The sequence below is a fragment of the Eubalaena glacialis genome, chromosome 1 (genome assembly GCF_028564815.1).
Source record: "Eubalaena glacialis isolate mEubGla1 chromosome 1, mEubGla1.1.hap2.+ XY, whole genome shotgun sequence".
NCBI lineage: Eukaryota > Metazoa > Chordata > Mammalia > Artiodactyla > Balaenidae > Eubalaena > Eubalaena glacialis.
Window position 1 is genome coordinate 227,557,367 of NC_083716.1, and position 14,877 is coordinate 227,572,243.

A 14,877-nucleotide genomic window follows, 5' to 3' on the forward strand; every position below is an offset into this window, starting at 1 on the left:
TAAACTTCAGGCACTTTGAAAGACCACTTAGGAAGATAATCAATTTTCAGAGGTACACAATTAACCTTGTTAATATTTGGAATATATAAACTGTGTGAAGAATCACTGGTGTCATCCGGATGGGGAGGAAAACTTAAGGGAAGAAATAAAAATCTTTGGGTAATGCCTTAGGCAGTGGGGAAATAGACAATTTTGCTCCAGGGCAGTGTGGGAGTGATCATCTTCCACCCTGAGGCATTCTCTCTAGAATCCTTGTAACACTGACTTGGCTTGCTTAACTGTGGTAGAATTAATTTCCATAAGGTTATGCAGATCTTTTTTTTACCTAAGCACACCTAGTGCTGTAGTCTTTGGTAGAAGTGAGTTCCCAATAATACTAATGCTTTAGCTGTTTGAGAATCATGTTGCATTTCCCCCCCAAATTACAATCATTTGTAGCAGCAATTTTTTACTCCTATGTGTGTTCACCACTTCAGCATCTAATCTGATCGGCTGATAATGAAATACAATTTATTACGTTAGATAGTTAGAATTAAAAGTCCATTTCATTTGCCAGCCCATTATGGCTTAAAACCAAACCAAACATAAGAAAACAACATAACAGAAAATCATGAGTCAACAAACCACTCATCTATCTAGTTTCAACAATTTCTTACAGATTGAGGAATAAATCCTTAAATTCAGATTGGGCTTCAAGTAACATATGGATTGACTGGCAGCTGAAATGCTAATAAACTCTGATAAGAACTGAAGTTTCCATAGCTACGATCCACGTTATGGAACATGATTATTCTTATAAAAAAAATCAGAATGAAAATGATTTGTAATGGTAAAAATGAAGGTCTAGGACTTCTACATTAAAAAGCTGGGCTGATATTTAAAAAATATATATCCTTCTGAGCCTTTTGAAGAAAGTAAGAGATGTAAAGGTAATTTATAATTTTTAATTTGCCAGTGTTTTCTCCTTGTTAATTGAGTTTGCTTTACCACAGTGAATATGCAATTGAGGACAATAAACGTTATTAAGCTAGATGGGTAAAATACTTACTCCTGTACATAATTAATTAAACTTCAGTTCTACTTTTGGTTGATTAAAACACAATTTTTCTATCCCCGGCTTCATTTATTTCTGATTCTTTGGATTCCTCTACTTCAAGGCATGCTGACTTTTATAGCCTGCTGGTTACTTATCCACCCATCCGTCTATACATACATACACATTTTACATTATTATTCCTGCCAATAATATTAGCTAACTTTATTATGTATACGCTTACTATTGTTGAACTTTATGCTAAGTTCTCTACAGTCATCACCTCTCATAATCTTCACATCAGCAGGAGGTGGGTGCTATTATTTCCAGCATTTTATAGGTGAGCTTTGAAAGTCCTATGTTTGTGTTTTCGTTTTGATTTGACTTTGGCTTTCAGTATTCCTTTCTGTGGATCAGGTTTTTAAACCTCATGTAGCAAGGATCATTGTAATTGCCACTGCTTGAATTACCAGATTGGTAAGGATTAACGTGGTCCTGGTGATCTGTGATATTTGAGTTACAGCACGAAGCCATTACAGAGCACCATTTTGGAAAATAATGGAGGGTCAAAAAAGAGATTATTTCTAAGACAAATGATATTAGAAATGTGTATTTCCTTGATTACTGCTATATTTTGCATGGATTATTCAGATTCATAAATCTTAATTTTAAATTGCAAAGAAAACACACAATAAGAAATTTCATTCCAGGACTTCCCTGGTAGTGCAGTGGTTAAGAATCCGCCTGCCAATGCAGGGGACACGGGTTCGAGCCCTGGTTTGGGAAGATCCCATGTGCCGCGGAGCAACTAAGCCCGTGCGCCACAACTACTGAGCCTGCGCTCTAGATCCTGCGAGCCACAACTATGAAGCCCGTGTGCCTAGAGCCAGTGTTCCGCAACAAGAGAAGCCACTGCAATGAGAAGCCCGCGCAAAGCAGTGAAGAAAGCCCACGCGTGGCGGCGAAGACCCGATGCAGCCAAATTAAATAAGTAAATTTATTTTTGAAAAAAAGTTCATTCCAAATAATTACACCATTTTATTTGAAATTGAACAGAAAAGTCTTTGTAGTAATCAGAAAAAAATGAACCTTGGTTCTACTGTATCTTATTAGTATATGAACACATTTTTGAGAAGCAAAATCATGACTCTGTTTACATAAACTTACGTTTTTCTTCATCCAGATATTTGCACCCTCACATCACCTTTCAGCGCGAGAGCTTTAGCCTTTGATTTGCTACTTTTGGTGCTTTGAAGAAGTGTTTGCTACCCAGGCAACATTCATTTAATATTAACTTTAAATACTCTGACTGTAATTTCTAATGAGACATTTTCTCCAAGTAGATCCCGCCATAATCATTGGAGTTTGGGGCTGACAAGTTGTTAAGAGAATAAGCAGCACCTTGCTTTTATCCACATCTTTGATGAAGGTAAAATGTGTTCTCATCCCACAGGAAGTGTTCCTTTTCACATGAAATCCTCCAGGATGATGAGTTCTAATCCTGAGGAAGACCCTCTGGACACATTTCTCCAGTATATTGAGGATATGGGGATGAAGGCCTACGACGGATTGGTTATTCAGAATGCATCAGACATTGCTCGAGAAAATGATCGCTTGAGAAATGAAACAAACCTGGCCTACTTGAAGGAAAAGAATGAAAAACGCCGAAGACAAGAAGAAGCAATAAAACGGTAAGTATAAATGACAGTGTTCTGAGTTTTGCACACCTCAGGGTCTCTGTGAGTTCTGCAGAGGCTGAGATGCTGTCACCTGGTCAAGAAGGGGTTTGTCAAAGTTAGACTTGAGGAGACAAAGTGAAAATGTCTTCTCAACTATGATGAAAACACAACGCACCGTACTGACAGGACACTTGCCTTAGTTAACAAAAGTTGTTTACTTTTGTGTCATGAGTATGGAGACGCAGACGGGGTAGGGAAAGAATTCAGTTTCCTGTAAATAAAAGTTCATACTGAACAATCTCTCGATAAAAGATTCAGGGAACACACACTTTAATATTTAATGAAAATCCCCATATTTAATGGTCTTTGTATCATCCTTATCTTATAAGAGAGTTCACCATCTTCCTAGATTATGAAAAGACTTGTCAATAATTAGAATTATGTGAGTTTCTGAAGTGGAATCCTCAGTGTGTGCCCTCTGTGTAGAATTCTGTGGCTATTACATCTCTTGTCTGGTACCAAGTGCCCCAGGTTTGTTCAAATGAAATGACTTTTATATTGCAAAACCTACCTGCTACAAGCAAATGAGTCCCGATGCAGCCTCCAAATGGAGGCTAAGTTCCCTAGCGTGCTGAGACCAAAGTAAGGATACACATCTTTTGATTTTTCCAAAAAATGTTACAATATTTTCTGAGTGTATGTGTTGCGGGGTTACAGGTAGAGACATGTGTTTGATGGAGTCCTATTTCTTCAATGGAGTCCATTTACTAAGTGCAAAGAGACAGAATTTAGGAAATTAATCCATCAATTGCCTGGATAACCAAATGGTAATAGTAAGCTATTTTGATAGTCAGTTGGTGGATTTTTCATCTAATCTGGAATTAATCCTTTTGCTTACTCTCTGTGAACACTATGATATGAAGGAAAGAACATATTCTTTTAAGGTAAACTATTGATTCTTATAAAGAAGCTAGGTAAGGATGCACTATTCCAATCATTTAATGGCAAACAACTCTGTATGAGAGGGTGGGAAGGAAGAGAGAGGGAAAGAGGGCGAGAGATTTGGAAATTTTGTACAAGATTAGTTGAAAGAGTGTAATCTTTTTTCTCTGGACTATTCAAATGGAAATCTATTCTATTACCAGGTATACAAAGATTTGTAAAATGGCATGCTTGATAAACATGTTCATAATTGCAGATGTTATTTTGAGATATGTTATTTTTTATTTCTACCTAATTTTAGTTGGTATCACAGGTTCCTTTCTAGGATGCACTAAGTGCCCTTTCTTAGAACAACTTTTTTTATTCTGCTAAGTACCTCTGATGAACTTTTTTTTTTTTTTTAACAAAGATGTATTTTTTTTTTATACATTTATTTATTTTATTTATTTATTTTTGGCTGCATTGGGTCTTCGGGCAAGCAGGGGCTACTCTTCGTTGCGGCGCCCACGGGCTTCTCATTGCTGTGGCTTCTCTTGTTGTGGAGCTCTGGCTCTAGAGCACAGGCTCAGTAGTTGTGGCATGTGGGCTTAGTTGCTCCGAGGCATTTGGGATCTTCCTAGACCAGGACTCGAACCCATGTCCCCTGCATTGGCAGGCAGATTCTTAACCACTGCACCACCAGGGAAGCCCTGAACTTCTATATGTATGTAAACATTTTAATTTACTTTTGTGAGTCTAAGGTTTCTGAAACTCAGAACAAAAAAGGTTATCCTATGTGATTTTTAAAATAACTTCATCTCTAAACTCTAAAGTTTCCCAATCTTGCCATTAAACATAATTCACTCTTTTCTCTAAGCATAGAGACAGAATTATTTGCTGAATAGTTCTATTAGATTGTACAGAGCACCCCAGGGTGCTTATCACTGTATTATTAGCTTCTGTGTTTCATCAACAACCTCAGAAAGTTTCTATCTAAAGATCCATAGATATTAAGAAAGTAAAAATGACTCATTTTAAGTGGTCAAGTGTTCAAAGGGGCATAACCAACAATTCCAAGAAGTCAAAAGTCCAGGGGACAGGGACTGGAATTTAGGTAGGTGGAGACACAGCAAAACCCTGTCATTGCATAATAAATAAGGTCCAAGAAATTCAGTTAAGTAAACTTTGTGTTAGTTCCTGCTACATTAACTCTAGAATTATATTACAAGCCATAAGCATAAAGATAGTTCAGATCACACACTGAATTGAAAAAGTCCCAAACGATCTGGACAATTTTGCTTCCACATCACACTGTCAACACAATATCAAACTGTAGTCTAGCCCTGCTTAAGAACAGAGTAAGGGCAGGAGAAGTCACCCACCCTGTGTGTGTGTGTGTGTGTGTGTGTGTGTGTGTATATGGGTGTGTGCATGTTTAATCAATGCCGATGTCTTGTTTGAAACAGTTCTTCTGAGCATGAGTGTTCTTTCTTGTATCAAATAAGTAAAGATTCAAAGAGGGGAGAAAAAAAGGTACTTGTCAGTTTTATTTTTTAATAAATTTATTTATTAATTTATTGGCTGTGTTGAGTCTTCGTTGCTGCACGCGGGCATCCTCTAGTTGCAGAGAGTGGGGGCCACTCTTCGTTGCAGTGCGCGGGTTTCTCATTGCGGTGAGCACGGGTCCCAGGTGCGCGGGCCTCAGCAGTTGTGGCACGTGGGCTCAGAAGTTGTGGCTCCGGGCTCTAGAGCGCAGGCTCAGTAGTTATGGTGCACGGGCCTAGTTGCTCCGTGGCATGTGGGATGTGGGATCTTCCTGGACCAGGGCTCGAACCCATGTCCCTTGCATTGGCAGGCAGATTCTTAACCACTATGCCACCAGGGAAATCCCTACTTGTCAGTTTTAAATTAGCAGTTTATCTATCTATAATCAGATTAGGAGGAAAATGAAGAACCCACTGGTAGCAGGAAAAAGCAAGAGCCTTCTAGGATCTGGCATTTGATGAGATAGATGTTCAGTTACTGTGTGCTTTCATTGTTTCCATGGCAGAACATAAGCCAGAGATGTGGGCGTAGGTATGCCTGAAGCCAGCTTAATCTCAAGGTTCCATAGCAATGTTGCTTGTAAGGCTGTTGTTGCCAGAGTAGTTGGTGTTACCCACAGGAGAGTTATAAATGTGTGTACTTTATGTCACAGCGACCTAGTGACGGTGGCATTTTAGATGATGAGGCTATTCAGAATTTGTCAGTAGATGTGGGTAGAGTTGAAGAATAAACCAACTTCCCAGGCATGGGGACACCAACTAGAGGTCAACAGACTGCCAGGTCCTAGTAAAGTGAGCTGATGTTCAAGTTGAATTCTGACCCCACCCATGAAATAAGGGGTCAGGCATAGAGGCTTTAATCCTGGAAGCAAGAAATGATGCTGAACCAGTGAGCTAGATAGGGCATCTCTCACCTGAGGTCAAGGTGGTTAGAGACAATGAACAAACAATGCACACAATATGTGACATGGCTGCTGATATTCAAGTTACAATGTAAGTTTCGTGAGAAGAATGACGATTTGTATATACAGTTCTTAGAACAGAATCTGAAGCCAACTTATTGTTCAATAAACAACCTGCTGCTAAGTGTATTCATTCATTGGTGAAATATTTATTGAAACCTTACTAAGTGCCAGGAAATGTTCTAGACCTTTATGAGACAGCAATGAACAGAACAAAGTTCCTGGTTATAAAAGAACTATATTCTGAGAGAAGGGTGAAAGAGAGGCAATATGAAAGAAATAAGTATAAATAAATATATGATAGGTGGTAATAAATTTTTACACTGTAAAATAAAGCAGGGTGAGGGCAATAAGAATAGAGTCCAGGGAAGACCTCTGAAATCCAACATCATCTGAGCAGAGACATTAGACATTGGGAGCCTGTTGCCAGAGACATGAGCCACCTGGCTGTCTGGGGAAGAGAATTCTAGACAGAGGAAACAACAAGTTTGATGTGTTCCAAGAAGGGAAGGTGTCGTGTAGTGACCAAGCAAAGATTGGAAGGGGTGTAAGTTCGACTGGTAGTGGGGCCATCAGGTAATGTAGAGCGTTATAAGTTCATGTTTTACTCTAAAAGAAAAAAAAATATTCATTGAAGATTTCTTGAGCAGAGGTATGGCATGCCCTAACTGCCCTTTTTAACAAGGATTACTCTGGTTTCTATGTGTTGAACAGATGGACAGGGCATAGTTGGATGCAGGGAATTCAGAGAGAAAGCTTTTGCAGTAATTCAAGTGAGAGATGATGGTAGTTTGGACCAGGGTGGTATTAGTAAATGTGGCATAAAATGCTAAAATTTGGGACACCAGTAAAATCTTCTGATTGATGAGACGTAGAAGTTGAATAAGAGAAAGGAATTGAAGATGGCTCTCAAGTTTGTTTCCTTGCTGTTCTGGTTCTGTTGTTGTTATGTTATGTTTCGTTTTTCCTGAAACAACTAGAAGAATGCTGCTTCCACTTAATGAAATGGTAAAGACTAGAACAGAAGTAAATTTAGTTTAAATGGTGGGGGAATGGGAGTTCAGCTTTCATAAGCCAGTGCTGGGAGCCCTTTTAGATATTCAAGTGGAGAATTCTGGATAGGCAGTTGGATCCAGGGCTCATGGTGGAGATCAAAACTGGAGGTTTTAATATGAGAGTCATAGATTTTTTACAATCATGAGCCTAGTTAAGGATCCCTAGGACATAAAATTAGATAGAGAGGATAAAAACACACACGACTGTTCCTTGGGACACCTAATTGTTTACATGACAGGAACAGTAGAAGAATCCAGTAAGAACAGCTAGTGGGATATGAGAAGAATCACCAAGGCGGGTGTTGCCTCAGAGTGAAATGACAAAAGTGATTAAAGAAGAGAGAGAGATTTTACTGGTAGATCAAATATATTGAATCCTGAGGATTGAACAATGCCTTTTACTACATTGGTGTTGTTGACAAGAACAGTTTTGGTGGAGGTCTGGGGACAAAACCCAGTGGAGTCATGTTCACAAGAGGATGCGAAAAGAGGAATTGAAACAAGGAAGAGAGGAATAGTGAACTATTTTAGGAACTTTCGAGGTTAAACATAATTCACAAATACGGAGAGTAGTTGAAGGGGGAAGAGAGGTCTATAGTGTTCTGTTTTTCTGGTTTTTCCCTTTAAGCAGAGCGAAAACTAGCTTATCTGAAATGCTGATATGAAAGATTACAGTAGAAAGGGAAATGTTAACGACTTAGGAGGGGGAAGGAAAAATTACTGTGATTATGTCCTTGAGTAGGTGGGAAGGGATGGGATCTCAAGTATTTCAGATAGGAGCACAGACTGTTCAGCCACGATGTACAGGTGACTGAGTGATGAATGAACGGATGACTAATTCTGTATGATGGCCCCAAACCTGGCTCCTCAAACACCATTTTATTACTGTGCCATAGGTATCACACATGCTAGGAACTGAAAGACGTAGTATGTATCTTGCTATCAGTAACTCCTCCCCACTCTTTCCTACACTCTTTCCCCCAAATGTTTTCTGGAATCCTAATTTAAAGTGCAAATATCTTTGGACGAGAAAAAATACTAGTAAAATCTCCTAAATTTTGCGACTTCTCAGATGACTTTCTTTTTTGTTTATTTTTTTGTTGTGGTTGTTGTTGTTTTTTATTGAAGTATAGTTGATTTACAATGTCTCAGGTGTACAGCAAAGTGAATATATATATATATATATAATTTTTCAGGTTCTTTTCCTTTATACATTATTACAAAATATTGAATATACTTCTCTGTGCTCTACAGTAGGTCCTTGTTGTTTATCTGTTTTATATATAGTAGTGTGTATCTGTTATTCCCGAATTCCTAATTTATCCCTCCCCTCCTTTCCCCTTTAGCAACTATAAGTTTGTTTTCAATCTGTGAGTCTGTTTCTGTTTTGTAGATAAGTTCATTTGTATCATTTTTTTTTAGATTCCGCATATAAGTGATATCATAGGATATTTATCTTTCTCTGTCTGGCTTCCTTCACTTAGTATTATGATCTCTAGGTCCATCCATGTTGCCCAGATGACTTTCTTTTACAAAAGCAGGGCCCATGCAGTGTGAGGACATACATAGAAGTCTCTGGATGTTGTCATGGGAAGAGTTGGAGAGAGAAACATGAAAGGAGCCAAAAATGTCGTGATTGGGCAGCAGGAGGAGACTAAAGTCCTCCCTGACTTTGGGTGGGGCTAGCTGCGGATATCTCAAGTTATTCCATCTCAGTACCTGTTGAAATGTTCAAATTTAATTTTTGTTTTGTTCATATGGTGACCAGTATTCTGGGATTCTGACAATTTAAAAACATAATAAATTTTAAATATTATATAGAATATTCTCACAGTACATTTTTAGAATTGTTTCAACAACGTTCCTAATAGGAAGTGTATTCTTTAAATTTTTGAAAATTCTTTAGCAAGATTCTGGTCACACAGGAATTCTGAGGTTCCAGAGATGGCAACCAAAGCAGAATACCCACATCTAAATTTCACACATAATTTAATACTTTGAACATGCAATTTATGTCAAGTTGTAGAGAGAATTTAACATGACGTTAATGAACACAGTCTAATCAATTAAAATTCTTTATCACGTCTGCTGAATGCCTTCTTTAATATATACTATGATTTAATATACAGGATATAAATGCTGAAAAATCTAAAGATGGAGCATGTTTGACCTTGAAAAGGCATTGATGATAATTCTCTGTGAAATATGCCAGTTGCAATTTCAGAAATGTGCAGACTGCCAGGGATTGCTTAAAAAATGGAAATAGGATTTCATATGATTGACCTTCTAGATCACATATGTGCTGAAATGCCTTTTGTGTTGAAGCTGGGAAGCTTAAAACACTGAGCTCTTAGAAGAGGAATACCCTCATCACATTCTCAGTGTTCTAAGTCACTTAAGCTTTCTGAGCCCAATTCCTTATTTTTAAACTAACTTGAGTCCTTTGTCACTACTAACTTTCTTGTACCTTCACTTCCATTTCTCAAATGGGATTTTACTGAAAAGTCTTATTGGGTGAAACATTTCAAATAAATAAAAAGTGATACTGTTTGTTAGTACTTTTCTTAACAGCTCCAAATAACATTTGGTGAGAAAGAGAGAGATAGACTCAAAGGCGAAAAGTTAATGGAGAATGAAAAAATATTTCAGTAGCTCATCATTTCTGCTATTTTAAATTCTAATGGTTTTCTGCAGGCACTGTTAAATGAGATTTTATTTTTTATTAAAAAGCCTATTAGAAAACAAACATGCAAAACCTACAGTTTCAAACGAGTGAGATCACTTGAGATGGGTTACCAAACCCTAGTTTGTCATGTGTGTGGGTGAAGAGGGATGTTTAAGACACAGAGATGATAGGTATATTGAACCATTTACACACATAGGCACTAGACATTAAGCAGGAGGCAACTGACCAATAAGAACAGTCTGGTTACAAACAACCTGTAAGGCAGTACCTGTGTGTACCTGTGAACATACGTCTGCTTTGGAGATTCACTCTTTACAGGAAACATCTTGTTTAGGACATCCAGTAAGGATATTCACTGAGGAAGAGGGGCAATAAAAGATCATCTGCTATACCAAACGATGCATGCTTAGGTTTGAGGCTTCCCTTCATGTGAATTTTTCTATCTGGATCCTGGAGCTAGTGCCTGCATTGTCTCATTTTACTATTAGCCACAGTATTTTGAAAACAATATAGGACATATCCCTTAAATAAAAAGCAACAAGAAAATGTGTTCCCAGTACATGTCTTTTGGAGTATTTTTTCTATTGCAGAAAGGGGTTGAATTTTTTTTTCTAATAAAACAAATGCTACGTTAGTGAAATTCTCCCAAACATTGCAAGTCCGGAAGACAGCTCTGGACTTCAGCAAAGTGGTTCTGACACAAAGGACTACTTAAGCTGATTAGGAATGTCTCTGTTCCCTGTGGATGCCCTCAAGGGATCTATATGAGGTTATATTTCCTGTTTAAAAGTGACAGTCAGAAATGGAATTAGATTAGTTACAGCTCCTTTAAAAAAATACATGCATTTGTATATTAGGATATATACTTGGAAGTTATTTAAATTCGAAGGTTTCAGTATCTCTGTTAGTCAAAGAGAAACAAAGCACCAGGAAAGTTCATCCTTTAGACGATACAGAAAAAAAAAGTAAAAATTAAAAAAAAATTGCTTTCCCTTTACTAAAGCATTGTTACTTAAAAAGCAAATGATTCTGATACCAAAGTTTAGAATTGGTTAGTATTTTAAATGATTACCCAAAGACATAATTACATTGAGAGCTCTTATTAGAGAATGTTAACAGTTACATAAATCCTATTTAGATAGTTATGGCTTCTGGAATCATACTCATGATTTGTGACAGACTTTATGGAAATAGGGAGCATTTACTGAAGTACATTTTAGCGAGCAATATATCTGTTCAGTGCAACGTGAATAGTTACTTTGGTCACGAATAGGTAATCTCACTGGGTTTGATTTAATTGCAGGTATGTAGAAAAATGAAATGCTCTATTTGTGTATGAAAATGGATGTTCATTTTGTTCAGGTGAAGTGAGGACCGTTAAATGAGACAGGGTTCAGAAACTTTCAGAAATACTCTACAGCTAGCTTAGAATATTTAGAAATACTCTACAGCCAGCTCTATCGCCTATGCTTAGAGCATAGGGAACAAACCCCCAAAGCCCTCAGCCATACTCCTATCTAGAATGAAACCCAAATCTGCAGCGTGTCAGGGTCTTGCTGGAATGAATCAGCTGATCTGATCTGATGTGAATTTCTGACCTAATTTTGCTGTAGGACTCAAGGCTCAGGCAGAGAAAACAAGGTTAATGTGTTGATAAGGGGGTGAGATTAAACAGCAGAGAGTATCTTAATAACCCTCTCTAATTTCAGCTTCCTCTTGTGTTTGTGATTAATTCCAATCACTTTTCTATTAATCATTTCAGAGGACCACAAGCTGCTTTGCTTATTTTTTTGTTGTTGCTAAAATTGTGCATCCAGATTTCTTTTTTCAAAGCTAAATAAGATATCCAGACATTGGAGTAATTTTCATTAGAATACCAAATGCATGGGGAGATTTTTATTCATAGGACCATACGATTAGAGGAGAGAATTCAATAATTTGCCTTGTTCATCCCTCACTGCTCTATATTGAGCCAGAAGCCAAATCTACAAGGCTGATCCTAAATGAACTGATTTATTTAAAATGTTCTATTTTTTTTTAGTGCTGGAGGGGAAAGTTAATATTAATGAGAATATATCTAATGATACCACTTATGTTCATTAATATTAACTTTCCCCACTTAGCCTAAGGACACCACATTTGTCCATTTTGGCTGTTGGGCCAGTTCACTTTATAAGTCAAAATGGTGTCTGTCCTGCTGGGCTCCTGTTTTCAGTAAGGGTCACCACAGTCTTAAGAGGATTTATACAAACATCAGCATTCATCTATTTACAATTCACATTACATCTATATTTGTAATAGATGTGATTTTAGGTTTCTCACTCCATCACCTGCCAGGGCAATTAGAGGTCACATTAAGAGGGACCTTTAATGGCTTGTGTTAAGGTAAGCCTTTATTCTTCTCACATACCTTTTTGAGAGCTATTTATACTTCTGGTTGTTTCAACTTTAATTACATCTGGGACCTAGCACTCACTTTACATTTTATGAAGCTCAGTGTCTATTCTGTATCCGAAATAAATAGACAGATGTTGGCAAGAGGAGGGGCTTTTTAGAACACAATCCCACGTGAGACTGTCAGTCAGCCTGAGAATTAAGCTCTTCTTACGCTGAGGAAATCACAGCAAGAGTGAACCTTCCAAACATCCCAACCTGTGGCGACCTGAATCATTGAAAAGAAACCCATTGGAAAACTTAAGGTACTCTTTCTTTCAGAAGTAGTGTTAAATATTTAGAGATGGTTATAGATTAATGAGGCAATAGTTTTTAGTCTAGGGCTGTTTCTTTATACTCTTCAGCCTATCAGAGGATATTCTCAATCTTTAAGTAAGCATGGCCTTTGGAAAAGGTTTAAAAACCCAGATAAGGAAAAGAAATTATTATTGAGCAAGGGTATGAGTCAGGGGATTTTTTTTTAGCTACTAAAAATGCAATATAGCTTAGAGAACATGTCTAATGTAACAAATGATATGGCTAGAGCAGAGGCTGAGCATGTTAATAAAATAGCTCGAAGGCTTCTGTCCAACTTTGACATAGCCTGAAGAAAACATCTTCATTATAAATGTATGGATCACCTTGAAATTAACTTTAATCATGAATTGATAGACGGAAAATCAAGCCCCTCTCCCAAAATGAATCTCTGCGTGAAACACATGCCTCTAGAGTTATTCTCAATAACATTCATATTTGGAAATACAGGACAGAATATTCAAGTCCATGCTAGAATATGAATATAACTAGCCTGCCAGGAAGCAGAGGGAGAAAAAAATTTTTTAAAGAAAAGGACTTTCATTAAGATGTACAAGGAAGCTGTTTTAAAAATAAAAATACCAGCATTTAAAATCCATTATTTTAACTAGTAAATTGCATTTTAGTCTTTGATTTGGGACTAAGTATACCACTCAGCATATCCTGATGTTTGAATAAGAAATGAAGTGGTTCAGCAGTGAAGAAGAGCTTCACCAAGAAGACTTGTTAATCTTCTGTTAGGGTGATGTTTATATGTGTTGCATGGATATTTTGTTTCTATATAAAGTTTTTCATTAAGCATTTATTGAACATCTATTATAGGTCAGACATAGTTCTAGGTGGTAGGGATAAAGCAGTGAACAAAACAGTAAAATAAATAAATAAATAAATAAAAGCCTGCCCTCATGGGATTTACAATCTGGTGTGGGTGGGGTGAGGAAGACAGACAATAAACAAGTAGAGTAGAGAGCAAGTTAAAATGCAACACGTTCTATGAAGAAAATGAAATCAGGGCATTGGGGTCAGGAGTTTGGAAAGAGTGCAAAGGTATACAGGTGGGTCAGGAAAAGACTCACTACGGATGTCACATTTGAGAAAGGGCCTGAAGTAAGTGAGGGAAGAAGCCGTGTGGATCTCCCGGGTGACAGATTTCTAGGAAGAAGGAACATCCAGAGAAGAGGTCCTAGAGGGGACCATTCCTGACATGTTGGGAGGAACTATAAGGAGGTCAGAGTGGCTGGAGGGGAGCAAGCAAGGGGTCAGAAGGTCAGGTCAGAAGTAATGGGGTCCGATCTTGCCGGGCCACGCGCCACGAGGTCACTGTCAAGACTTTGGCTTCCACTCATTTGAGATGAGATGAGAATTTTTTGTAGGGTTTTGGGAGAAAGAATGCCATAATCTGACTCCTCTAATGCAAAGGAGGATCATTCTGGCTGCTGTGTGGGGCAGAAGCAGGGACATCAGTTGGGAGGCTGTAAAAACCATCACGAGAAGGACAGATGGTGGCATGGACCAGAGCAGCAGCGCTGGACGGGGGAGAAGTGGTGGAATTGCAGGTACATTTTGAAGGTAGAGGTGATGGAATTCGGTGACAGATTGGATGTGGGGTGTGAGAGGAAGATAAAAGATGACATTCCCATTAGCTGGGATGGTGAAGACAGCAGAAAAAAGGGGTTTTGGTGAGAAAGGTTTGGGGCATATTGAGATGTCTATTAGGCTTTTAATGATTTGTTGGTATCTGTAAGAATTTCATGTTTCATTTTTGATACTTTGTGGGTATGAGATTTAAGAATTGTACAGAAATTTGGAATACTTTTCTTTTAGGGTGTACAGTATAATTTATTTGATCCTTTCCACATGATAGAGCTTTAGGTTGTTAACATCTTTTTTTTAACTATTCCAGATAATGCTATAAAAAACATTCTTTTCAAACTATCTTTTGCACATTTAGAAGTATTTTCGTAGGCTAGTACCTTAGAAATATAACTGCTAGATCACAGGGTTTGAGCTAAATTGCCCTCCTGGCATGCAGGACAGATATACAAAATTCAACGTTGTATACACACATATTTAAGTTTGAGGAAAGATGATTTTTAACGTTTATTCAGCAAAGGGCAAGCATGTAGCTTAACCAGAGCACATGAACAATTGCCTGGAGGTCTCTGTCTTTGTGCGGAGTTAGTGGAGTTAAGTGATCTTGATTCTGAGAACAATGTGATCTGTGTTCTCAGATGCTTTCCAATTGGGGC

The 14,877-nt window shown here is 37.8% G+C and overlaps 1 protein-coding gene across 1 annotated transcript in view; it reads left to right on the top strand.

Moving 5' to 3' along the window:
* The first annotated feature begins 2,503 nt into the window (after window positions 1-2,503).
* The window catches only part of NYAP2 (neuronal tyrosine-phosphorylated phosphoinositide-3-kinase adaptor 2), a 245,018-nt gene continuing 232,644 nt past the window's right edge, over window positions 2,504-14,877 (top strand). Inside the window, exon 1 of the mRNA XM_061205498.1 lies at window positions 2,504-2,724. Within this exon, the coding sequence (XP_061061481.1) occupies window positions 2,504-2,724 (221 nt within the window). The remainder of the gene's footprint in view (window positions 2,725-14,877) is intronic.